Source organism: Theropithecus gelada, chromosome 4, assembly GCF_003255815.1.
Source record: "Theropithecus gelada isolate Dixy chromosome 4, Tgel_1.0, whole genome shotgun sequence".
NCBI classification, from domain to species: Eukaryota; Metazoa; Chordata; class Mammalia; order Primates; family Cercopithecidae; genus Theropithecus; species Theropithecus gelada.
Genome location: NC_037671.1, coordinates 10,957,301 through 10,983,191, shown reverse-complemented (window position 1 = coordinate 10,983,191; position 25,891 = coordinate 10,957,301). Strand labels below are relative to the sequence as shown.

Sequence of the window (25,891 nt, the reverse complement as noted above, 5' to 3'; positions counted from 1 at the left end):
TGAGAAACGTCTCTTTCTTTTGAAATAGATCTTTGCCTATTTTTAAAATTGGATTCTTTGGGTTTTTTGCTATATTGTTGTTTGAACTCCTTATATATTCTGATTGTTAATCCCTTGTCAAATGAATAGTTTGCTAATACTTTCTTCTCCTGTGGGTTGTCTCTTCAACTTGTTGATTATTCTCTTTGCTTCACGGAAGCGTTTTAGCTTGGTGTAATCCCGTTTGTCTGGTTTTGCTTTGGTTGCCTGCTTTTGAGGTCTTACGGAAAAAAGTCTTTGACCAGACCAGTGTCCTGGAGTGTTTCCCCCTAGAGTTTCTTCTAGTAATTTCATAGTTTCACGTCTTAGATTTAAGTCTTTAATCCATTTTTGTTTGATTTTTGTGTATGGTGAGAGAGAGAGGTTTAGTTTCATTCTTCTTCATATGGATATCCAGTTTTCCCAGTCATATTGATATCCAGTTTTCTCAGCACCATTTATTGAAAAGCCTGTCCTTTACCCATTGTATGTTCTTGGTGCCTTTGTTGAAAATGAGCTGGCTATAAGTTTGCATGTTTATATCTGGGTTATTGATTCTGTGCCATGCATGGTCTGTGTGTTTTTATGCCGGTATCGTGCTGATTTGGTTACTGTAGCTTTGTATTAATAATACGCTTTGTAATCAGGTAGTGTGATGCCTCCAGCTTTGTTCTTTTTGCTCAAAATTGCTTTGACTATTCAGGGTCTTTCGTGGTTCTGTATAAATTTTAGGGTTTATTTTTCCTATTTCTATGAAAAATGTCATTGGTATTTTGATAGGGATTGCATTGAGTCTGTAAATTGCTTTGGGTATAATTGTCATTTTAATGGCATTCTTCCAGTTATGGAGCATGGGTATCTTTCTATTTTTGTGTGCCCTCTTCAATGTTTTTCATCAGTGTTTTATAGTTTTCCTTGTATAGATCTTTTACTTCTTTGGTTCAGTTGATTCCTAGCTATTTTATGTTCTTTGTAGCTGTTGTAAACAGGATTGCTTTCTTGATTCTTTTTCAGATTGCTTGCTGTTGGCGTATATAAATGCTATGGATTTTTGTATGTTGATTTTGTATCCTGCAACTTTACTGAGTAGATTTATTAGTTCTAAGAGCTTTTTGGTGAGTCAGTAGGTTTTTCTAAATATAAGATCATGTGATCTGCAAACAAAGATAATTTGACTTAATACCTTTCCAATTCGTGTGCCCTTATTTCTTGCCTAATTGCTTTGGCAGGACTTTCAGTATTATGTTGAATAAAAGTGGTGAATGTGAGCATCCTTTTCTTGTTCTAGATCTTATAGGAAAGCCTCTCAATTTTTCCTTGTTCAGTATGTTAGCTGTGGGTTTGCCATATATGGCCTTTATTGTTTTGAGCTATGTTCTTTTTATACCCAGTTTGTTGAGAGCTTTTATCATTAAAATGTTGGATTTTATCAAATGCTTTTTTAGCATCTATTGAAATTACCGTATGGTTTATTTATAGATTTGCATATGTTGAACCATCCTGGCATTTCTGGGATAAATCCCACTTGACCATGGTGAATGATCTTTTTAATGTGTTGTTGAATTTGGTTTGCTACTATTTTGTTGAGGATTTTTGCCTTTACATTCATTAGTGATATTGTGTGTAGTTTTCTTTTTTTTTTTTCTTGTTTTGTCTTTGTCTGATTTTGATATCGAGGTAATGCTGGCCTTGTAGAATGAGTTTGGGAATATTCTCTCCTCTTCAAGTTTTTTAAAGAACTTGAGTAGAATTGGTGTTAAATTGTCTTTAAATGTTTGTTGGAATTCAGCAATGCAGCCATCGAGTCCTGGGCTTTTCTTTGACAGGAGACTTTATCATGGCTTCAGCCTTGTTATTCATTATTAGCTTGTTGAGGCTTTCTGTTTCCTCATGGTTTGTGCTTGGTAGCTTGTATGTGTCTAGGAAATTATCTGTTTCTTCTAGCTTTTCCAATTTGTTGGTGTATAGTTGTTGATAATCGTTTAATGATTCTTTGATTTTTTTTAGCCTCAATTTTATTTATTTCTACTCTGGTCTCTATTATTTCTTTCCTTCTACTAATTTTGGGTTCCTTGAAGTTCAATGTTAGGTTGTTTATTTGAAGTCTTTCTATTTTTTCGATACAAGCTTTTGTTGCTATAAATTTCCCTCTTAGTACTGTTTTTGCTGTATCTCATAGATTTAGGTATGTTGTATTTTCATTTTATTTTTTTCAAGAGATTTTTAAATTTCCTTCTTAATTTCTTACCTGACCCATTGGTTGTTCAGAAGCCTGTTGTTTGCTTTCCATGTGTATGTGTATTTTCCAAGTTTCCTCTTGTTGTTGGTTTTTAATTTTATTCCATTATGATCAGAAAATATACCTGATAACGATGTCTATCTTTTTGAATTTGTTAAGACTTGTTTTGTGGCCTAAGATATGATCTGTTCCAGAGAATGTTCTGTGTTCTGCTGAAAAGAACATGTAACCTCCTGCAGTTGGGTGAAGGTTCTGTAAGTGTCACTAAGACCTGGTCGAGTTTGTAGTTGAACTCTCCAATGTTTCTCTGTTGATTTTGTCTGGATAATCTGTCCATTACTAAGTATGGGAAGTTGAAGTCTCCTGCGGCTATTCTATTGCTTTCTGTCTCTCCCTTTAGATCTATTAATGTTTGCTTTATGTACTTGGGAGTTCCAGTGTTGAGTACGTAGATATTTATAATTGTTACACCCTCTTGCTGAACTGACCCCTGTATGATTATATAGTGACCTTCTTTGTCTCTTTTTACAGTCTTTGATTTGTAGTCTGCTTTATTTGATTTAAGTGTAGTTACTCCTGCTCTTTTTGGTCTCCAGTTGCATGGAATATCTTTTTCTGGTTGCATGGAAATGTAAAGCCTAACTGACATTTACTGAACATTTCACCCAACTGCTGCAGAATATGTGTTCTTTTCATCAGCACATAGACCTTGCATGTCTTTATAGGTGAAGTGCCTTTCTCATAGGCAGCATAGAGATGGGTCTTGTTTATTCAGCCACTCTATGCCTTTAAAAAAAAATGGATTCTTATTCCTTTTTAAAAATAGACTTTGGGGAACAGTGGTATTTGGGTATATGGATAAGTTCTTAAGTGGTGATTTCTGAGATTTTGGTGCACCCATCACTTGAGCAGTGTACACTGTACCCAATGTGTAGTTTTTTATCCCTTGCCTCTCTCCTATCCTTCCCTGAGTCCCCAAAGTTCACTGTATTATTCTTATGCCTTTGTGTCCTCATAGCTTAGCTCCCACTTATAAGTGAGAACATAACGACATTTGGTTTTCTCTTCCTGAGTTATTTTACTTAGAATGATGGTCTCTAATTCCATCCAGGTTGATGTGAATGTCATTATTTCATTCCTTTTTATGGCTGAATAGTATTCCACAGTGTGTGTGTATATCTGTGTGCATGTGTGTATGTATATATATACACACCACATTTTCTTTATCCACTTGTTGATTGATGGGCATTTGGGCTGGTTCCATATTTCTGTGATTGTGAATTCTGCTGTTGTAAACATGCGTGTGCAAGTGTCTTTTTCGTATGATGACTTATTTTCCTCTGGGTAGATACCCAGTAGTAGGATTGCTGGATCAAATGGTAGATCTACTCTTAGTTCTTTAAGGAATCTCCACACTGTCTTGCATAGTGGTTGTACTAGTTTACATTCCCACCAGCAGTGTAAAAGTGTTCCCCTTTCACCACATCCATGCCAACATCAATTTTTTTTATTATTATATTTCAAGTTCTAGGGTACATGTGCACAACGTACAGGTTTGATACATAGGTATCATGTGCCATGTTGGTTTGCTGTACCCATCAACTTGTCATTTACATTAGGTATCTCTCCTAATGCTATCCCTCCCCCAGCCCCCCACCCCACGACAGGCCCCGGTGTGTGATGTTCCCTGCCCTGTGTCCAAGTGACCTCATTGTCAATTCTCACCTATGAATGAGAACATGCAGTGTTTGGTTTTCTGTCCTTGTGATAGTTTGCTGAGAATGATGGTTTACAGCTTCGTCCATGTACCTACAAAGGACATGAACTCATCCATTTTTATGGCTGTGTAGTATTTCATGGTGTATATGTGCAACATTTTCTTAATCCAGTCTGTCATTGATGGATATTTGGGTTGGTTCCAAGTATTTGCTATTATGAATAGTGCTGCAATAAACATACGGGTGCATGTGTCTTTATAGTAGCATGATTTATAATCCTTTGGGTATATATCTAGTAATGGGATGGCTGGGTCAAATGGTAATTCTAGTTCTAGATCCTTGAGGAATTGCTATACTGTCTTCTACAATGGTTGAACTAATTTACACTCCCACCAACAGTGTAAAAGCATTCCTATTTCTCCACATCCTCTCCAGCACCTGTTGTTTCCTGACTTTTTAATGATCGCCATTCTAACTGGTATGAGATGGTATCTCATTGTGGTTTTGATTTGCATTTCTTTGATGACCAGTGATGATGAGCATATTTTCATGTGTCTGTTGGCTGCATAGATGTCTTCTTTTGAGAAGTGTCTGTTCATATCCTTTGCCCACTTTTTGATAGGGTTGTTTGTTTTTCTCTTGTAAATTTGTTTGAGTTCTTTGTAGATTCTGGATATTAGCCCTTTGTCAGATGGGTAGATTGCAAAAATTTTCTCCCATTCTGTAGGTTTCCTGTTCACTCTGGTGGTAGTTTCTTTTGCTGTGCAGAAGCACTTTAGTTTAATTAGATCGCATTTGTCAATTTTGGCTTTTGTTGCCATTGCTTTTGGTGTTTTAGCCATGAAGTCCTTGCCCATGCCTATGTCCTGAATGGTATTGCCTATATTTTCTTCCATGGTTTTTATGGTTTTAGGTCTAAAATTTAAGTCTTCAATCCATCTTTAATTAATTTTTGTATAAGGTGTAAGGAAGGGATCCAGTTTCAGCTTTCTAAATATGGCTAGCCGATTTTCCCAGCACCATTTATTAAATAGGGAATCCTTTCCCCATTGCTTGTTTTTGTCAGGTTTGTCAAAGATCAGATGGTTGTAGATGTGTGGCATTATTTCTGAGGCCTCTGTCCTGTTCCATTGGTCTATATATCTGTTTTGGTACCAGTACCATGCTGTTTTGGTTACTGTAGCCTTGTAGTATAGTTTGAATGCCTCCAGCTTTGTTCTTTTGATTTAGGATTGTCTTGGCAATGTGGGCTCTTTTTTGGTTCCATATGCATTTTAAAGTAGTTTTTTCCAATTCTGTGAAGAAAGTCATTGGTAGCTTGAAGGGGATAGATTGAATCTGTAAATTACTTCGGGCAGTATGGCCATTTTCATGGATATTGATTCTTCATGAGCATGGAATATTCTTCCATTTGTTTGTGTCCTCTTTTATCTCATTGAGCAGTGGTTTGTAGTTCTCCTTGAAGGTCCTTCACATCCCTTGTAAATTGGATTCCTAGGTATTTTATTCTCTGTGTAGCAATTTTGAATGGGAGTTCACTCATGATTTGGCTCTCTATTTTTCTGTTAATGGTGTATAGGAATGCTTGTGATTTTTGCACATTGATTTTGTATCCTGAGACTTTGCTGAAGTTGCTTATCAGCTTAAGGAGATTTTGGGCTGAGACAATGGGGTTTTCTCAATATACAATCATGTTATCTGCAAACAGGGACAATTTGACTTCCTCTTTTCCTGATTGAATACCCTTTGTTTCTTTCTCATACCTGATTGCCCTGGCCAGAACTTCCAACACTATGTTGAATAGGAGTGGTAAGAGAGGGCATCCTTGTCTTTTGCCGGTTTTCAAAGGGAATGCTTCCAGGTTTTGCCCATTGAGTATGATATTGGCTATGGGTTTGTCATAAAATAACTCTTATTATTTTGAGATACGTTCCATCAATTTTTAAAAATTTTTTAAAATGATGGCCATTCTTGCAGCAGTAAGGTGGTATCAAATTCTGGTTTTGATTTGCATATCCCCAAAAATTATTGATGTTGAACATTTTTCATGTTTGTTGGCCATTTGTATATCTTTTGAGAACTGTCTATTCACGTCCTTAGCCCATTTTTGATGGCATCGTTTTTCTCTTGCTGATTTGTTTGAGTTCTTTGTAGATTCTGCATATTAGTCTCTTGTGGGGTGCATAGTTTTATTTTTTTCCTACTCTGTGGGTTGTCTGTTTGCTGATTATTTCTTTTGCTGTGCAGAAGCTTTTTAGTTTAATTGAGTCCCATCTATTTATCTTTGTTTTTGTTGCATTTGCTTTTGAGTCTTTGCCCAAGCCAGTGTCTGGAAGGGTTTTTCCACTGTCATCTTCTAGAATTTTTTTTTTTTTTGAGACGGAGTCTTGCTCTGTCGCCCAGGCTGGAGTGCAGTGGCCGGATCTCAGCTCACTGCGAACTCCGCCTCCCAGGTTTACGCCATTCTCCTGCCTCAGCCTCCGAGTAGCTGGGACTACAGGCGCCCGCCACCTCGCCTGGCTAGTTTTTTGTGTTTTTTAGTAGAGACAGGGTTTCACCGTGTTAGCCAGGATGGTCTCGATCTCCTGACCTCGTGATCTGCCTGTCTCGGCCTCCCAAAGTGCTGGGATTACAGGCTTGAGCCACCGCGCCCGGCCATCTTCTAGAATTTTTATGGTTTTAGGTCTTATATTTAAGTCTTTGATCCATCTTGAGTTGATTTTTGCATAAGGTGAGAGAGGAGGATCCAGTTTCATTCTTCTACATGTGACATGCCAATTATCCCAGCAACATTTGTTGAATAGGGTGTCCTTTCCCTAGTTTATGTTTTTGTTGTCTTTGTCAAAGATCATTTGGCTGTAAGTATTTGGCTTTCTTTTTGGGTTCTCTATTCTGTTCCATTTGTCTATGTGCCTGTTTTCATGCCAGTTCCATGCTGTTTTGGTGACTATAACCTTGTAGTGTAATTTGAAGTCAGGTAATGTGATGACCTCAGGTTAGTTATTTTTGCTTAATCTTGCTTTGGCTATGTGGGCTCTTTTTTGGTTCCATCTGAATTTTAGGATTTTTTTTTCTAGTTCTGTGAATATTGATAATGATATTTTGATGGGAATTGCATTGAATTTGTAGATTGCTTTTGGCATTATGGAGATTTCACAATATTTATTCTACCCATTCCTGAGCATGGGATATGTTTCCATATGTGTTGTCTGTGATTTCTTTCAGCAGTGTTTTGTTGTTTTCCTTGTGGAGGTCTTTCACATCCTTGGTTAAGTATATTCCTAAGTATTTTGCTTTTTTGGCAGCTATTCTAAAAGGGGTTGAGCTCTGAATTTGATTCTCAGCTTCGTTGCTATTGGTGTATAGCAGTGCTCCTAATTTGTGTACATTGATTTTGTATCCTGAAACCTTCTGAATTCATTTATCAGTTATGGGGGCTTTTTGGATGAGTCTTAAGGGGTTTTTAGGTATACAATAATATCATCAGCGACCACTGACAATTTTCCTTCCTCTTTACCGATTTGGATGCCCTTTCTTTCTCTTGTCTGACTGCTCTGGCTAGAACTTCCAGTACTATGTTGAATAGCAATGGTGAAAGTAGGCATTCTTGTCTTGTTCCGGTTCTCGGGGAGAGTGCTTTCACGTTTTCCCATTCAGTCTAATGTTGACTGTGGATTTGTCATAGATGGCTTTTTTACCTTAGGGTGTGTCCCTTCTATACCAGTTATGCTGAGGATTTTAATCATAAAGAGATGCTGGATTTTGTCAGTTGCTTTTTCTGAGTCTGTTGAGATGTGATTTTCTTTTTCTCTCTTTTAGACTGTCGCTCTGTCGCTCAGGCTGGAGTGCAGTGGCGTGATCTTGGCTTACTGCAACCTGTGTCTTCTGGGTTCAAGCGATTCTCCTGCCTTAGCCTCCCAAGTAGCTGGGATTACAGGCGCCTGCCACAATACCCAGCTAATTTTTCTATTTTTAGTAGAGACAGGGTTTCACCATGTTGGTCAGGCTGGTCTCAAACTTCTGACATCAAGTGATCTGCCTGCCTTGGCATCCCAAAGTGTTGGGATTACAGGAGTGAGCCACTGTGTCTGACCTTTCTTGAGCTCACTGACTCTCCTCTGCTTGATTCATTCTACTGCTGAGAGTCTCTAGTGAATTTTTCAGTTCAGCAAATGTATTTCCCAGTTTCAAGATTTCTGTTTGATTTTTTAAAATTATTTTAATCTGACTGGGTGTGGTGGCTGACACCTGTAATCCCAGCACTTTGGGAGGCCAAGGCGGGTGGATCATGAGGTCAGGAGTTTGAGACCAGCCTGACCAACATGGTAAAACACCGTCTCTATTAAGAATACAAAAATTAGCTGGGTGGTGGTGCACGCCTATAGTCCCATCTACTCAGAAGGCTGAGGCAGGAGAATCACTTGAACCCAGGAGGCGGAGGTTGTGGTATGCTGAGATTGTGCCACTGCACTCCAGCTTGGGCAACAGCTGTCTCAAAAGAAAAAAAATCTATTTTAATCTCTTTGTTAAATTTCTGAATTATTTTTTCTGTGTTATCCTGTAGATCACTGAGTTTCCTTAAAACTGCTATTTTGCGTTGTTGGTCAGAGAGTTCATTTATTGCCATCTCACTGAGGTCATTCACTGACTGGTTCTTTGCTTTGTCTGTTTAGGGAGGTCTTCAGACGTTCCTTGTTTGCTGTTGTTTCTTGTGGATGTACATGTGTGTCTTTGCATTGAAGCATTAGTTATTTATTCCCATTTCCTCTGTCTTGTTTCTGTTTTTATTGGATCCATTTGCTTACAGATTCTTTGTATTTTACCTGCAGATTTCTTTTTTCTTTCACTAGGTCACTGCTTCTTTTCAGCACTAGATGGCGTCTTAAACCCGTTCTAGTAAACAATCAAAATGCCACTCATCTTGAATAGGGGAGGTCCCCAAAGGGATATCTTGTTAGTGTGGGAAGGCTGGCTAGGCAGCCTCTGTACCCAGGGCACCTGTGGAACGAATCTCCTGCAGTGTGGTGCTGCTGAGTAGCCACTTTGATTTGATGTCTTCTTTGGCTGAGTTACAGAACAGAGTTTCTAAAAGGCTGGGGGTGGAAGTGGCACCTCTCTCCTTTATCTCTGGCTGTCCTCGAGGATATGTCTGCCTCTAAGGTATCACCAATGCTTTCCATGGGTTAAGGCAGGGACAGTTCTCCTGCCAGGGAGCCCAAGATGGTGGGGAAGCTGATCGTCCACTGTGATCCCTCTTTTAGCATAGAAACCATGAGTCAGGGAAATTTCCCATGTGCTTGGTGCCAAGGCAGGTTGGGGAAGGAATGGTACAGAGATGGAAGTGCGATTCTGTTCCTGTCTCCTCAGAGTGTTTTCATGTCTCTGTGGCCCTGAGAACTGTCTCACCCACATGTTTGAGTTCTGGGGTATTGCTGGCACTGTGTACCTGATTTTCGTTTTCTGTTGTGGAGAGTGAAGCTAGCTCGCTTCTATACCCGCATTTTGGAACTGCAAGTCCTGAAATTATTTTCTTATGTGTGTGTTTGAGGTTTACTTATAGACACCATGATATAGTGAATTTGTTTCTCTTTTATGTGAGGAAAATAGGACATTGTTAACTGTGGTGCGTGGCACAGATCTACTTGAATAATCTTTTGGTTAAGAGAAAAGCACTTGATAAATTCTTGACTTTTTTTTTAAGTCTCTCCTAAAACACTGAGACAACAGGGCAGATGGCTTCGTACTGAGTTATACAACCAGTAAGTGATGCAGATGTGATGGGAAGGTTCAGAGAAATGGGCCTTCTTGGTGTCACTAATTGATCAAAAAGGGAATGTTTGGTGCAGTATGGTGATTGTCTTCAACTTTAGAAAAGCAAGTTTCATAAATTCAGAAAGTAAACCTTTTCCATTGTGTGCCTGAAGAGTTAAAAGGCAAATTGCTTCAAAGGGACTGTGATTTCTGAAAGTGGATATTCTGTCTAAACGTAGCAATCGTGATGCGGAACAGAAGTGCACTTTTGTCAGATGTGTTCTGATTACAATTTTAAAGGACGTTACAAATCACAAAGTAGGTGGCAGAAGCCTGTAACTCTTCTTTTAGGTTAGGCTCAGAATCTTCTGAAAGTGATGAAGCTCCTAACAGCTGCCAAATGGATTTTAAGTTATGTTCGCAGAGCCAGTGGGGGAAAAAACCAGCCCAGGAAATGATAGAAGCACTGCTTGGGAAAGATGATGTCATATTAATATGCCACAGAAAGAAGGCAGATCTAATCAACTCTTTTTTAAAAAAATATTTTCTTTTATTAAAAAAAAATGATTGGGAACCTAATTTTCAGTACTTAAATATTACTTTTGATATAGCTAAAATTAATGGTTACTGATAAAAACACAACTTTTTGAAAACAAAATTCTTCTCTTCTACCATATTCCCAGAGGGAAAGGCCTAACATTTCTCTGAAAGAGAAATCACAGTCCCTGCCCTATTGTGGAACTTGTGACCTAGTTGGGGCCGGATTGGGGTGGGGTGGGAAGACATAATTTTAAAACAATTAGACAAACCTCCAATTTCAGCAAATGCAAGATATTAATAAATGGTAGGATACACACACACATCTGATAAAGGAATTTCAAATAGGGAAAATCCTCAGAGGGAAGAGACTAACAGGAGGGCTTTATGAAGACAGTAAACCTTGAACTGGGCTTTTGAAACAAAACAGTTTAATTAGTGAAAAGAAATAAGGAAAGGATTTTCTTTAGGGATAGTACAATAAATAGAATATTGGTAACAGTGAACAGTTCTTGATTGCTTATTTTATATATATATACACACACACACATATATATATATATTTATTTATTTATTTTGAGATGGAGTCTCGCTCTGTCACCCAGGCTGGAGTGCAGTGGCACGATCTTGGCTCACTGCAACCTCCGCCTCCCAGGTTCAAGCGATTCTCTTGCCTCAGCCTCCCAAGTAGCTGGGACTACAGGCGTGTGCCACCGTTCTCAGCTGATTTTTGTATTTTTAGTAGAGACAGAGTTTCACCATGTTGGTCAGGCTAGTCTCGAACTCCTGACGTCAGGTGATCCACCCGCCACAGCCTCCCAAAGTGCTGGGATTACAGGCATGCGTGAGCCACCGCGCCCGGCCTGACTGCTTATTTTATATAAAGAACTACTCTAAGTGGTTATCATTATTAATATTGAAATTATTTACTTTTAAGCATAGTATGTACTGTGTTCTCATTTAAATTTTATGTCACTTCTGAAGCCCTGTCATTAGTAGTTATGTTCATATTACAGATGAGGAACTAAGGTGCTGAGAGATAGGAGCGCCAACAAGAACAGTGCCTGGCACAAAGCAAATGCTCAGTAAACATTTGACAAATGAATAATTGAGCGAGCGAACATGCCCAAGATCATTCACACAACTGAGTGCCAAATTTGACTGACTAAGGCTCACTCTTAGCCTGCACACTACATGTCTTTATTTGGATGAAGTAAGTGAGAACATTTATCGACAGAAAAAAATGTGTCTGGCAGATGAAAAGGTTTAAATAAGGGAAGAATTACAACTGGTTTCACTGATGAAATAATTAAAGAGGCAGTAGAGTGTTGATAGTAAGAGCCAAGTCTTTATAGCCAGAAAGATCTGATTTGAAATCCTGTTTCCTGTACTTATTAGTTGTATAACCTCCTTGATTGACAGCTTCACCTCTCTTTACCTCAGTTTTGTCATCTGTAAAATGGAATAGTGATCATTTCCTAATACGAATGTGGGATTAAGAGGGATAATACATAGATCTTGGCACTTAGTAAATACTCAATAAATAATTAGAATAATTATTACTAGCAGTTAGTTCTTGAGAAAGAGAAATGACTTAATGGAGATGGTCTAGAGGAAGCGGAATCTTGCAGTGGCAGCTGGGATAAATTAGAAATCAAGAGAGCACAGGCAAGAAGAGTAGAAAGGTGTTGAAGTCATGTAGTTACCAGGTACTGCAGTGAGAGAGCAGTAGTATGAATGAGAGAAAGGGGGGACGGTGGGGACAGACAGACAATGTAACGTCACAATCAGAATGTTGTGATAAATTTATTGGCATTTTATATCTTTTTGGAGAATTCTGAGGTGGTCGTAGACAGTCTGTCATTGGAGTTAGTATTTAAATGTCCTTCAGCTTATAGCTCAAAGCTCAAGAATTATTGTTCTAATTATGACATCCTGAATATATTGGCAAAACTTACTTTCCCTTTCTGGCCATCTCACCACCACCAAAATAATGTCAGTTTTCTCATAGTTTTTTGAGATCTAAAACAATCCACATGCTCTCCACACATACTCCTCCCCCAGGTATGTGTTTCCTTGAACACGGTCTGCTGACTGAAAACCCATGTCTTTTTTATTTCAGTGCAAGCAGCTAATGATTCAGTCTGTAGACTCCAACAGAGGGAACAGGAACGAAAAAAGGTAAAAGATCATTTAGATAACGGGGCATATAAGTCTTGGGTGTTTGTTACATTATTAGCAATTGCTTTTGATCAGAAAATTCTCTGAATGCAGTGATTTTTACATATTTTAAAATGGCTGATTCATTGAAGATGTGTTGAGAAGGTATGGTCACGTGGTCATACCATCAATATTTTTATAAATTGAAATTGCAGAACTCTCTTTTTTCCTTTTCAACATTTCCATCTTTTCCCTGAAAGTGGTATTTGTCTCCTGGAGGAGAGAGAAAATAGGACTTTTACATGTAACAACAAATATCCACCAGATTGGAGATATAAATCTTTCCTCTGAGCCTGAAGTATTGAGTATATTATGTATATTTCTTCTAGAAAAGGAAGCATTCATGCCTGTGGATAGGTTATTTAATGAATAGCCATAGGAGTATTTGAATCATTTGCTGGGCAGTGCTTTGCTTATTTGAATTATATGTTAACTAAATTCAGATGTGGAAAAATAGCACAAGAATTTAAGTTCCTGTGATAATTTGGTGTTTTTCACTTGCAATTATCATCAAGTGTTTTTGTAACTTACTCATTGCTCTAAACTGATGAAGATACATCTTACACTTATTAAAAAACATTGAAAAGACTAAGTCACTCTGAAAATAATACCTTTTTGCTTGTGTGTGTGTATCGACAAATGTTACTGTCTCCATTTATCTGGAATGTGTTGTGGTTAATCCACAATAATAGTTCAGATCTGTCCCTGTATAAAAATATAATGGAATGAGCCTTCTCAGAGTTTCAGTTTCTGTACCCTCTGCTTAAATCTAAACGTTAATATAAAGTTTGAAAAGTCAACAATTTGCTAATTTACACTTTATTGAAAGGACTTGACATTTAAGACAGATGGGAATGCTGCCCAAGGATAGTGGGACCCCGCAGGCCATTCGGGAAGCAGGGCCATGGCTGAGCTCCTGGATGCAGTGGCCAGGCAGATCTGTGGTCAGGGAGGTTTGTGTCAGGATGGGGTGCTTGCACAGCGTGCAGGGAGTGCTGGAAAGGCAGGCAGGGCTGGGGGACGTAAGTGGACCATGACAGACTGGACAGCAGATACATTTTTAATTCCTCTGCTGTGCTAGGTGCCACTGGGGATGATGGATTTTGCTAATTTTAGGGCAGTTCCTACACTTAAGGAGCTAAAAGTCTTGGAGTCCCAAAGCACTAACCCTGTAATAATAGAGGATAAAGTGAGAACTGTGATCATTACTAATAACTTTTTAGGATCTTGGCAAAAGTATAATTTATTAGGAAGACGATGGCATTCAAGCCTGACCTTGATTGGTAGGAATTCAGTTACTGGAAGATGAGAAGAGAGATATTGTAGGGCAAGGAATACATTGTAAGTAAAGGCGAAAGATGTGAGAAGTCAATATTGTCTCGTGGACCTGGTATGGAGACTGTCTAAATGGACATTTCTAGAGATTATTGTGGATGATCTTAAATGCTGTATTAAACAATTTGTTGTGGGGACATCAGAAACTTTCCGTTTTTTGAGAAGCCGAATAACTATCTGATAGAACACTGGCTGTATATTTCAACACATGCGGTTCTCTTGGCTCTCAAAATAAAAATGAAGACGTATCGCATGCTACATGTTACCTCTCTGACATGTTGCTATATGATTTAAGTAGATTTCAGGTGAGTGTGCACCAGCACATTAATTGGTCTGTTTTTCTAAGACATTGTCAAAGCAGTTATAGTTCTGAAAAATGGCAATTTTTGTCATTCTTGAGCAGAAGGAACTGAAAATTAAATTTTAATTTGAACAGTTTCTCTTGTCGCTTTGAACTATTTCTACATGTGGTGTATTGGCCCTGTGTATAGTAGGAAGATGACCAGATTGGGTAAGAATACCTGGCTTCTTTTATTTCTGGTATTGGTTCCCTTTACTAGCTAGCTATAAGCCCTTGGACAAATCCTTGAGCTTCCAGCTCCTCGTCTGCAAAATAATGATCTATTCTACTTATCTGATAGATCGAAGGGTAAATTGCATTATAAAAATTATTTGAAATGACTTTGAAAATTGTATCTCACTGTCAAAATGTAGAGTAGCATTTTTTTCCTGCCAACTCACTATTTGTTTAAGATGCGAGCAGTCACTGTGTGGATAAGAGCCCTGCCATAGTCTGTTAGAGTCTGTGAAGAAGCACTTGAGAAACCTTCCCATTGATAATTTTGCAAATTAAAAAGTGCTGTCTATCCCATGGTTTAAAAAGCACTGGTCACAAGAAATAAGAATATTTTAAGCCGAGCGTGGTGGCTCACACTTGTAATCCCAGCACTTTGGGAGGCTGAGGCGAGCGGATCACTTGAGGTCGGGAGTTTGAGACCAGCCTGACCAACATGGAAAAACCCCGTGTCTCCTAAAAAATATATAATTAGCTGGATGTGGTGGTGCATGCCTCGTTTAATCCCAGCTACTGGGGAGGCTGAGGCAGGAGAATCACTTGAACCCGGGAGGCGGAGGTTGCGGTGAGCCAAGTTTGCACCATTGCATTCCAGTCTGGACAACAAGAGTGAAACTCCATCTCAAAAAAAAAAAAAGAATATTTTAATATTTAATATGAAGTATACTTCTTTTTTTCTTTTTCTTTTTTTTTTCTCTTTTCTTTGAGACGAAGTCTCACTCCGTCGCCGCCCAGGCTGGAGGGCAGTGGTGCAATGGCTCACTGCAATCTCCACCTCCCAGATTTAAACTGTTCTCCTGCCTCAGCTTCCCAAGTAGCTGGGATTACACCTGTAATCCTAGCTAATTTTTGTATTTTTAGTAGAGACAGGGTTTCGCCATGTTGGCCAGGCTGGTCTCGAACTCCTGACCTCGGATGATCTACCCGCCTCAGTCTCCCAAAGTGCTGGAATTACAGACATGAGCCACTGTGCCCAGCCTGAAGGACATTTCTTATAGATATTATGTCTAGGGGTATTTTAAGACTAATTTTTATAGAATATATATTAAAAATTAGTATTTTAAAATATACTGAAACTTTGTTTCACCAGAAGTTGGTAAGTCTGTGAGACTTAGTTTGTAAGCAGACTTAGATTTGTTACCCTGATTTTCTTTCCTGAAGATAATTTAATAAATTAACCAGCTTAAAGTCATAAACAGATGTACTTCTTTGCTCAGAGAAAAGTAAAAATTCTTTACATTTTTATTAGAGCAATAAACTTTCAGTCGTGTCTTTATTTCTTTTTTCTTTTTCTTTTACTTTTTTGTTTTACTGCCATATGTAGCTTCTTCTGAAACTGTGACATGGCAGAGGTTTCAAACCCCACACATACACGTGTGTGCACACACACATATGTCATAAAGGTAAAGTTTAATTTCTCATCTAGCCAATGTAAACAAAGCAAAAGACCTGACCTCTAGCTGCATTTTCAACCTAATGTTAATTGTTGCCCTTGGTTATACCATTGCATACATTTTATATATTTGAAAGGTTCTCAGAACAAAGATGGGAGTAGTAATGAAATCAAATAGACTCCTGCCATTACTCATTAATTCTTTTTTTTTTTTTTTTTTTTTTTTTTTTGAGATGGAGTCTCACTCTGTTACCCAGGCTGGAGTGCAGTGGCGCCATCTCAGCTCACTGCAACCTCTGCCTCCTGGGTTCAAGCGATTCTCCTGCCTCAGCCTCCCAAGTAGCTGGGATTACGGGCACACACCACCACTTGTGGCTAATTTTTGTATTTTTAGTAGAGACGAGGTTTCACCATCTTGGTCAGGCTGATCTTGAATTCATTAATTCTTTTATGTCAAGACAATTTGTGGATTTCTGTAGGAAGTAAACTGATAAACGTCATTCATACAAATCATATTTCCCACAATTGATATCTAAAAGTACATTCAGAAGAACAATAAATGCACATTCCCTAGTTATTTGACATGTCTTCAAAACTACCACTAGTACAAAGTTGCATTTTGGGCACTAGCAATAAGAATAGTGAAAGGAAAATATTATTGGCTTATAAAATTCACTGGCTCTTAAAAATATGCCACCGGTGGAGATGAGATGGTTAATAATATCTGTCAATAATTTAAATTTAGGTTCATGCACAGGTGTCAATTTTTGAAGCCCTGTTCAACCAGACTGGAAGTAATTATGAAGTAAATGTGAATGCTTTTGATTCACCTTGTCCACAAATATTTATTAGATGCAGTTATCCTTCTTTATGATTACTTTCATGAGAGCAGCAAGTTCAAATGGCTTATACATTGTTTTTAATAGAGTTTGAAAATGGAGTAACGTATCAGTACATACTGTTCTATATAAAATCGTTTTTGGCAGTTGTTATACTGACACTCCTTACCAAAGGAAATGGTTTTTCCTGTGTCTCTGTAAGGCATATATAAAATTAATGGCATGTATATTACTGGCAGATGCTCTAAAAGACCTTTTAGACCTTAGTTGGATTATTCAGAGTTTTCCTGTAGACCAGGGTTTCTCAACCTCAGCACTATTTGGACCTGGTAATTCCTTATTGTGGGTGCTGTCCTGTGCATTGCAGGATGTTTAGCAGCATCCTTGACCTTTATCGACTAGATGCCAGTAGCACCTTCCCACAACCTGTGTTATGATAACCAACAATCTCCTGGGGGAGAGGGGTGTAAAATGCCCTCCCCTGCCCCCCATTGAAAATCACTGACTTAGACGAATCTCTGCAGAAGTGTGTTTCTATTTCGTAATCCAGACTTCTTTTATATACCTGGTTCTAGACACCTGTCTTCAGGATTGGTTTCTATTTCAAATTATCTTTAATTGGTGGAGGGCGGTGAGTGCCTGCATGCATGCCAGTTTATTATTATTTCTTTCTCTGTTGTAACTTATGTATATATTTTACTAAGTAGAAAGAGATAGCACCATTATAGTTAATTGCTTTTGGTGTGTAGTTATAGATTATTAATAAATTCTCTTCATTTTCTTTTAAAGTTGGCATTTTCTAAGTTTATCTTGAAGAGTGCAGTTGATTCCATTTAAGAAGAGCCCACTGAAACTTGATGTACTTTTTTTTTTATTGTGGCAGAATTCATATAACATAACATTTACCTTCATAACCATTTTAAAATGTACATTTCAGTGGCATTATCTATATTCACATTGTTGTTCAACCATCACCACCATCCATCCACAGAACCTTTTTTTTCTAAATTTATTTATTGCTAATTTTTTGACATGGAGTTTTGCTTCTGTCACCCAGGGTGGAGTGCAGGGGCGTGATCTCGGCTCACTGCAACTTCCACCTCCCAGGTTCAAGCGATTCTCCCACCTCAGCCTACCGAGTAACTGCGACAACAGGCGCCTGCCATCATGCCCAGCATGCCCAGCTAATTTTTGTATTTTCAGTAGAGACGGGGCTTTGCCATGTTGGCCAGGCTGGTCTTGAACTCCTAACCTCAGGTGATCCACCCACCTTAGCTTCCCAAAGTGCTGGGATTACAGGCGTGAGCCACCGCACCCAGCCCACAGGACTCTTTCATATTCAAAACTGAAACTCTGTACCCAGTAAGCAGTAACTCCTCATTCCCCTTTCTCTCCACCCCTGGAAACCACCATTCTACTTTCTAGCTCTATGAATTTGACTGCTCTAGGTTCATCGTGTAAGTAGACTCATACAACGTTTGTCTCTTTTGTGACTGGCCTATTTCTTTAGTGTAATGTCGTCGAGATTCGTCCATGCTGTAGCATGTGTCAGAATTTCCTTCTTTTTTAAGGCTGAATAATATTCCATTGTATGTGTAGACTACATTCTGTTTATCTGTTCATTTGTCTATGGACATTTAGGTTCTCCCACCTTTAGCTATTATGCATAACATTGCTGTAAATGTGGGTGTACAAATAGCTGTTCAAGTTCCTACTTTTAATTTTTTTGGAAATATGCCCAATAGTGGAATTGCTGCTTTGTATGGTAATTCTATGAAAAAACCAAGGTTTTTATATTCTTTAAGCACAACGTTCTTATAACTTTAACCACTTTTTTTTGTTGTTTTTCTGATTTCTTTATTTTATCTTTAAGGAGCAGTTTCCACGTCATTTTATTCAGAATTTTATGTTTCTTGAATCAATAAACACTATACAAAACAATGTCAATGTAAAAATGGCTACCATTTTCTCTCCTCTGCTTCCCCTACATGGGGACAATCCCCTGGGCAGCCTCACTCAGGAGTTTTATGAGCTCTCCCTCCAGATTTGTTCCAGCAAATGAAGTTCAGTGACATAGTCCCTTGAATGATATCCAGAGAAACTCAGCTGGGGTGGGGAGAACCTCTGGAATCTGGAGGTAACTAGCTTAGGGAAATGAATTAGTGTTTTTGGGGAGAAGAAATGGCCCCTAGGGCAAGAGCCTACCCCAAAGAAAAGGGTGTCTGACGTGTTCACAGTTAACTTCTTTTGCCTCAGGAAGTGGTATTTGTACAGAGAAAAAAGTGACAAGATGTCCATGCCATCCTCACACGCCTGCTGCTCCTCTGCCCCTAGCTGGGGCCAGGTAGCAGGACAGCCTCTCAGACAAGGTCAGCAACATTGAGGGGCATCTCCTTAATGGAGATGTTGTAGGTCTCCATGTCTCGATGGGTCTTCTTGTCATCTGTCACCATGAACTTTGATGACTTTGGATGGAAATCTTAAAAAAGATATTCTATACTTTTATGTTTTTTAAAAAATTTATTAAATGTTACAGAATAATTTTGTAGGAATCAGGCATTATTGAGCATATCCGACTTTATATAATGGTGAATATGGTGATGTCATTAGGGAAGGAGAAAGATACTGTGCTGTTTCTGTAGCAGCCGCCCTCAGATACTGTGTGTTTTAAGTTTTTTATCTGCCTCCTCTTTTGCTATAAGGCTGATGCCTGTTATTCTTCCCTCGTTTATCAGCCTTTTCATTTTCTAACTTGTGATTTTTTAATAGGGTGTTGTCTTAGAAACCAGTTAACTAAGCTGGTTAGAATTGTGTATGATGTAGGTCAAATAGGCTCAGAATCAGAAGAGCTTTTCATGAGCCCTGCAATATTTGTAAATGGACTTTGTAGTACCTTTTTCTTTTGGATGACTTAAAGGTCTTACCACGTTCTCAACTAAGTTTCAGATAAATGTTATTTCCAGGTAGCTGGGTTTTATTTGTATGTAAAGACCGCAGTATTGTCAATACATGAATGTATAGGCGACCCCCTCCCCTTTTTTCTTTACTAATTGTTGTAAAAAATGTAAGAATGGGCCGGACACGGTGGCTCATGCCTGTAATCCCAGCACTTTGGGAGGCAGAGGTGGGTGGATCACCTGAGGTCAGGAGTTCCAGACCAGCCTGGCCAACGTGGTGAAACCTTGTCTCTACTAAAAATACAAAAATTAGCCTGGTGTGTTGGTGGGCGCCTGTAATCCCAGCTATTTGGGAGGCTGAGGCAGGAGAATCGCTTGAACCCGGGAGGCAGAGGTTGCAGTGAGCTAAGATTGTGCCACTGCCCTCCAGCCTGGGCAACTAGGAAACGATAGCATGGAGTGACTGTAAGAACTTCTTGATGAGGAAGCAAAACTAGATTTTTATTTGGATTTGGCGATTGTCATCTTTTAGCTTATTTTCACTCAGCCTACAAGGCCAATAAGCGATATGCCTGATATGAACAGGCTACTTGAATATGTTTATCTTTATTCATAATATTCTGAAACTACACAATAGAAATACTGATCTTTGGCAGTATCTTATTCACTAATATATTGCAGTATCTTAAAGGCTGTTCTTATAGCCAAATGGTTAATAATGGCTGCATCGAGGATTAAATTGAATATAAGAATGGAGGGGAAAGTCTGTTGCTCTTGAGTTGTCTATATTGTTTGAATTATTACAATATGTTGCTAAAATTATTAAAATTAAAGAACAAAAACTGAAATGGCAGGGGGATAAAAGTAGAGTGATCTGCCTTCTAGATGCTTCGCTTGTGATTTGTATAATATTTACCTTTTATTAAGTTCCTCAGGCACTGAGCTAGGAACTTGACATGTTCTACCTCTAGTCTTTATAAGTATTATTTATGGATGCGGAGTATTTATTTTCCTCATTTTAAAGTTAAAGAAACTAAGTTGCTCAGCATCATGCAACTAGTGACAGGTAGACCAGAATTTGAAGCGAGGTTTATATGCCTGCCAAAGCTACATTTTTCTTTATTGGGCTGTACTGGATAAAATGCATTCTGGTTGGGAGGGGGAACACGGGCTCTTGCCTTGTGGTCCACATCGCAGGGTCAGCTGAGCCAATGATGACTTTTCATTTACAAAGAAATGACCAAATTAAATAACATCTGAGTATGCATGTTTAATATTCTCTGTGTTTATTAAAACACAACTAAAGCTAAATATCATTTTGATGAAGTTTATCTGCATTTTTTCTTTTTCTAGTGTGACTGTGGCTTTTCTCTTAGACTGTAACAGTTATTTCTAAAGTTCCATCAGAATAGTTCAATAAACTCTTCATGCATCTTTTGGAGAGTTATAATCTATAAGGCTGAAAAGTTAAAATAATTCTTTGCATTTTGTTTAACCTGTTTAACAAATTTATTGGATGAGTAAACCCCTCCCTAATCCTCTCTCCCTACCACTGTAATATCTGTTCAGATCCCAAGTGTCTGTGGGACATATTTTAGAGCAATGTTTGACTGTAAAGTAACAGTCAAACATTTTAGAGGAATGTTTGACCAAGAATTTTCAATTGGAAAGAAGTTGACGTGAGTCTGAAGTTGAACAGTCTTGGTGCTGAGGAGCTTCAGATCAGCCTAGCAAAAAGGCTCTCACAAGAGCGTTTGTCTTGTGAAAGAGATTTTTAGCTACCTACGTAAAACTTCCTCTAGAAAGATCTGATTTGTACTCTGTGATAGAAAAGGCGTGGGTTTGGGTATCAGAAAGAACTAAATTTGAATCTACAACCAAGCTATTAGGTGAGTGACCATGGAGGATAAAAGTGTCCTTAAGCCTTAATTTCTTTGTCTGTAAAATGAGAATAATGTCATCTTAAAGGAGAGGCTTTTAGAAGTAGCTATGCAAAACAACTAGCAGAAATTTGCATTTTATGGGTACTTAGAGCACATTGGTTTATTCAGCCCTTCATCCTGTTTGTCGTCCTGACCCGAATGAGAGAGAAAATAGAACAGCAAGAATATGATGAACAGCCTGAAGATGGTTTCTTTTTCCTAGTAGCTGTTTTTCTAGTGGCTGACATGTGAGTTAACCAGCATCTGAGTACGCTGCGTGTCCCTTTTTCATTCAAGTGCTGGAATTAATATGCCAGAATTAACAGTGACTTTGGGTGCTTTGTTGGGGGGTGTGTGTGTGTGTGTGTTTTGTTTTTGTTTTTGAGACAGAGTCTCGCTCTGTCACCCAGGCTGGAGTGCAATGGTGCAGTCTTGGCTCACTGCAACCTCCGCCTCCCGGGTTCAAGCAATTCGACCTTGTATGTTTTTATAGTTTGCATATCCCAGTTTTTGTTTGTTTAATAGAACCTAATCTGTATCAAAACTTAACTGCTAATGACATACATGTAGAATAGTTGAAATAGGGATGTAAAGTTATTTTTTCATACTCTCTATTTAGATTTTTGTTGTACGTATTCAAAGTTAATAATTGAAATTATACTTTGGAAGGAGGGAGAAAACTAAATTTATACCTTTTTTATTTATACAGCATTTTATCTGTATTACTGTGGTGCTAGAAAGAAAAACAAAAAACCTTTCATCCTTATATAGCAGTATTAAGGAACATCTCAAGAACTGAGACATTTGACGCAGATGTTTGAGATGTTGATTTGCTTTAAGGACTAGAACTGACCCAGAGGAGATTTCTTTCTTTTTTTTTTGAGAGGGAGTCTCACTTTGTCACCTAGGCTGGAGTGCAATGGCGTGATCTCATCTCACTGCAACCTCTGTCTCCTGGGTTTAAGCAGTTCTCCTGCCTCAGTTTCCCGAGTAGCTGGGATCACAGGTGCACGCCACCACACCGGCTAATTTTTATATTTTTAGTAGAGACAGGGTTCTGCCATGTTGGCCAGGCTGGTCTTGAACTCCTGACCTCAGGTGATCTGCCCGCCTCAGCTTCCCAAAGTGCTGGGATTACAGGCGCGAGCCACTGTGCCCAGCCCAGAAGAGATTTCTCGAGTTCTCCTCTAGTGACTAATAATTTATGATTCTTTTTAATGCACTTAAAAATATTTTATGTAAGACAGACATTTTGACTTCTTATAGCAATGATTCTTTTAGTATGTATTTTTTTAAATTGGTTTTAAAATATCTGCAGTGAAATGGTATTTGAGGAGAAATAGAAATATGAAAAAATACTTGGATTGTGTTTGATTTTATCGTTTTATACTATACGCTTTAAAAATATATATATATATATATATATATTTTTTTTTTTTTTTTGAGACGGAGGGTCACTCTGTCACCCAGGCTAGGATGCAGTGGTGCCATCTCAGCTCACTGCAACCTCTGCCTTCTGGGTTCAAGCGATTCTTATGCCTCAGCCTCCCAGGTAGCTGGGACTACAGCCATGTGCCACCACACCCAGCTAATTTTTGTATTTTTAGTAGAGACGGAGTTTTGCCATGTTGGCTAGGCTGGTCTCAAACTCCTTACCTCAGGTGATCCACCCGCCTTGGCCTCCTAGAATGCTGGGATTACAGGCGTGAGCCACTGTGCCCAGCCTGCTTTTAAAATTTAGGAAATGAGAATATCCATGTTTAATTTTAATGAGAGAAGCCTTAGCTGTCTCTAATGTGTCATCTTTTTTTGGATATTATAACACAACTTTTTCCTTGTGACTTCCCAGCTGATTGTTACGGTAACCAAATATCAAGAGATAATGTTATGAAATTATTGTCTGGAAAATGTCATGTGACTTTCTAATTTCTTTTCTCAGATTCATAGTGACCACTTAGTAGCTAGTGAGAAACAGCATACGCTCCAGTGGGACGACTTCATGAAGGAGCAACCCAACAAAAGGGCTGAAGTGGATGAAGAGCACAGAAAAGCCATGGGGAGGCTTAAAGAACAATATGCTGAGATGGAGAAGGACCTAGCGAAATTTTCAACTTTTTAAGAACTTGAACCACAACAATCACAAACTAATGTGAATATGTTCACCTCTCTCCTGAAAAATATTCCCACCAAACCATTTAGCCTCTGCTTCAAGCTTAGCAATATATTCAGTGGCACTCTTGTATCAGAAGAAAGAAGCTTCTACTGGCATTCTGATTGGATGTTTAAAGAAAGGTGCTACATCTTTCCAGCTTTAAGTGCCTATATGATTATTTGAATGAAGAGAAGTAGGAAGGACAATGGAATAAATGTACTCTTTGTTAGTCAGAATTGATCATCTTTTCCATTGATTAGCTCAGAGAACTGTAGGTATAGACTTCTTAAAAAGATCATTTAATTCATTTCTATATAGGGTTAACAATTGTTTATTGTTGTGGCTTAAGGGGCAGGTATAGAAGCTAGCTGTCACAGCCTCCTTGGCTGTTGAAAGAACGTACAAAGTGTTACTGCATGAGTAATGCAGACCAAAAAAAAAAAAAAAAAACCCAACTGTCCTTGGAGCAGAGCTCACATTTCAGAGAGGTGGGAGTGACAACATTGTCCCTACTGCGGCAAAGATGGCCATGTTGGTATTGGAACTGCCTCTTGGGAAGCGTTGCTCATTTTACAGTGCAGCGTAATGCCACGGGCTTCCGTGGATGAGAAGACACGTTAAGTTTTGTGGCCTTCCAACACTTAACTATTTTCAGCTTTTACATCATGCTTAGTAAGAACAGCTTACCAAAAATATATTTTGACATTTAGTTTTTCCAAGAACTATAATCTTGCCCATAGTATTTACCTCATTTTTGTGTCTGTTTTGCTGTGGGTAAGCTTTATAAGATAAATAATATCTATACATGTTTCGACTGTTTAGTGGAGTAATCAACAAAATCTGCCAGGGAGTCCCTCTGGAACCATATAAAGTTCCTGGCTTTGAATGAACCAGAAGTGTTTGCCCACATGGCAAATGGTCCATGTTAAATGTAAATCCTTTTTAGTGCTAATGTCTGTTCTCATAAGCAGGTATATTATGATGAAACATGTACCAGTTCTGTCATCACTGTGATCTTTAAAAACCTGCATTTAACAATCTAATTTGAGGCTGGGTGCAGTGGCTCACACCTGTAATCTCAACACTTTGGGAGGCCGAGGCAGGCGGATCATTTGAGGACTAGGAGTTCAAGCCCAGCCTGGCCAACATGGTGAAACCCTGTCTCTACTAAAAATACAAAAATTAGCCCGGCGTGGTGGTGCACGCTGTAATCCCAGCTGCTCAGGAGGCTGAGGCATGGAAATCACCTGAACTTGGGAGGTGGAGGTTGCAGTGAGCTGAGATGGCACTGCTGCACTCCAGCTTGGATGACAGAGTGAGACTCTGTCTCAAAAAAAAAAAAAAAATCTAACTGAAGAACTAAGTTGATTTTTTATTTGCCATAAACCAAGCAAAAGTAAATGCAATAATTTCAAGAGATTTATGGTAAACGAATTTGAGGTATGGATAAATCTTTCACATACTTTTTATTGCTCTTTAGTAAAGAAAGGCACACGAAAGAAAATATCCAGCTCTCTTGTGTTATCTCAGTGTGGCGACTGCAGAAAATTGACAATGCCTGCCTGTGTAAATGTATGGCTTACTGTCAAAGCTTCATTCTTGGCTGCATGTTGAAAATGTGATTAAACTTAATAGAGGAGATGAAATAAGTATTTGAGATTTTTTTTCAGTAACACTGAACTTCTGCCAACTTTCTCTATCCGCTACTGTAGGCTTGACAGGCTCATCAATCATTTGCTGGTACCTGGACTAAAAAGCACACTTGCTGACACCAAGGCATGTTGGAATTTTCTTAATTCTCTTTCAGTAGATGGAAAAAAAAATACTTCCAAAAATATCCCACACATGAAAAGGGAGGGGAGCCTTAAATGAAAATTCCCTTTGTACCATGGACACTTTTTGGAATGCAATTAATTGCCAACACATCATTGAACGAATGCTGTAACCAAGAAATTAAGATTGTATGTGTGAGGGGAATATATTCTTAACTGTGGCTACCCAGCTTGTATAGCAAAGATTTCTGATAGTTTGTGTTCATCTCATGTGAATAATACTTTACCTTGTAAGTTTGTACATATTCCATAAATACCTAAGGGACTTCCTAAACCAAAATGAATTGATGGGCTTTTTGAGCTTTAGACATTAAGATACTCAGTTATTTCCTTGTAACATTTTTAACTATTCAGCATAGCTTCTATAAGAGTTGGTTTATTTACCTTCCTTTTGATATTTTTAGTGGTGAACACTTCTGCTTCTGTTTCCCAGTTGCCAAATCACTTTTAATATGTATTTTATT

The 25,891-nt window shown here is 38.5% G+C and overlaps 1 protein-coding gene across 4 annotated transcripts in view; it reads left to right on the top strand.

The window, feature by feature from the left end:
* Positions 1 to 25,655, top strand: part of BLOC1S5 (biogenesis of lysosomal organelles complex 1 subunit 5) — a 60,885-nt gene extending 35,230 nt beyond the window's left edge. For all 4 annotated transcript variants that reach the window (XM_025383883.1, XM_025383882.1, XM_025383884.1 and 1 more), the window contains 2 exons: positions 12,386 to 12,444; positions 23,383 to 25,655. In XM_025383883.1, coding sequence (XP_025239668.1) covers positions 12,386 to 12,444; positions 23,383 to 23,562 — 239 coding nt within the window. In that variant the 3' untranslated portion in view covers positions 23,563 to 25,655. The remainder of the gene's footprint in view (positions 1 to 12,385; positions 12,445 to 23,382) is intronic.
* The last annotated feature ends 236 nt before the right edge of the window (positions 25,656 to 25,891 follow it).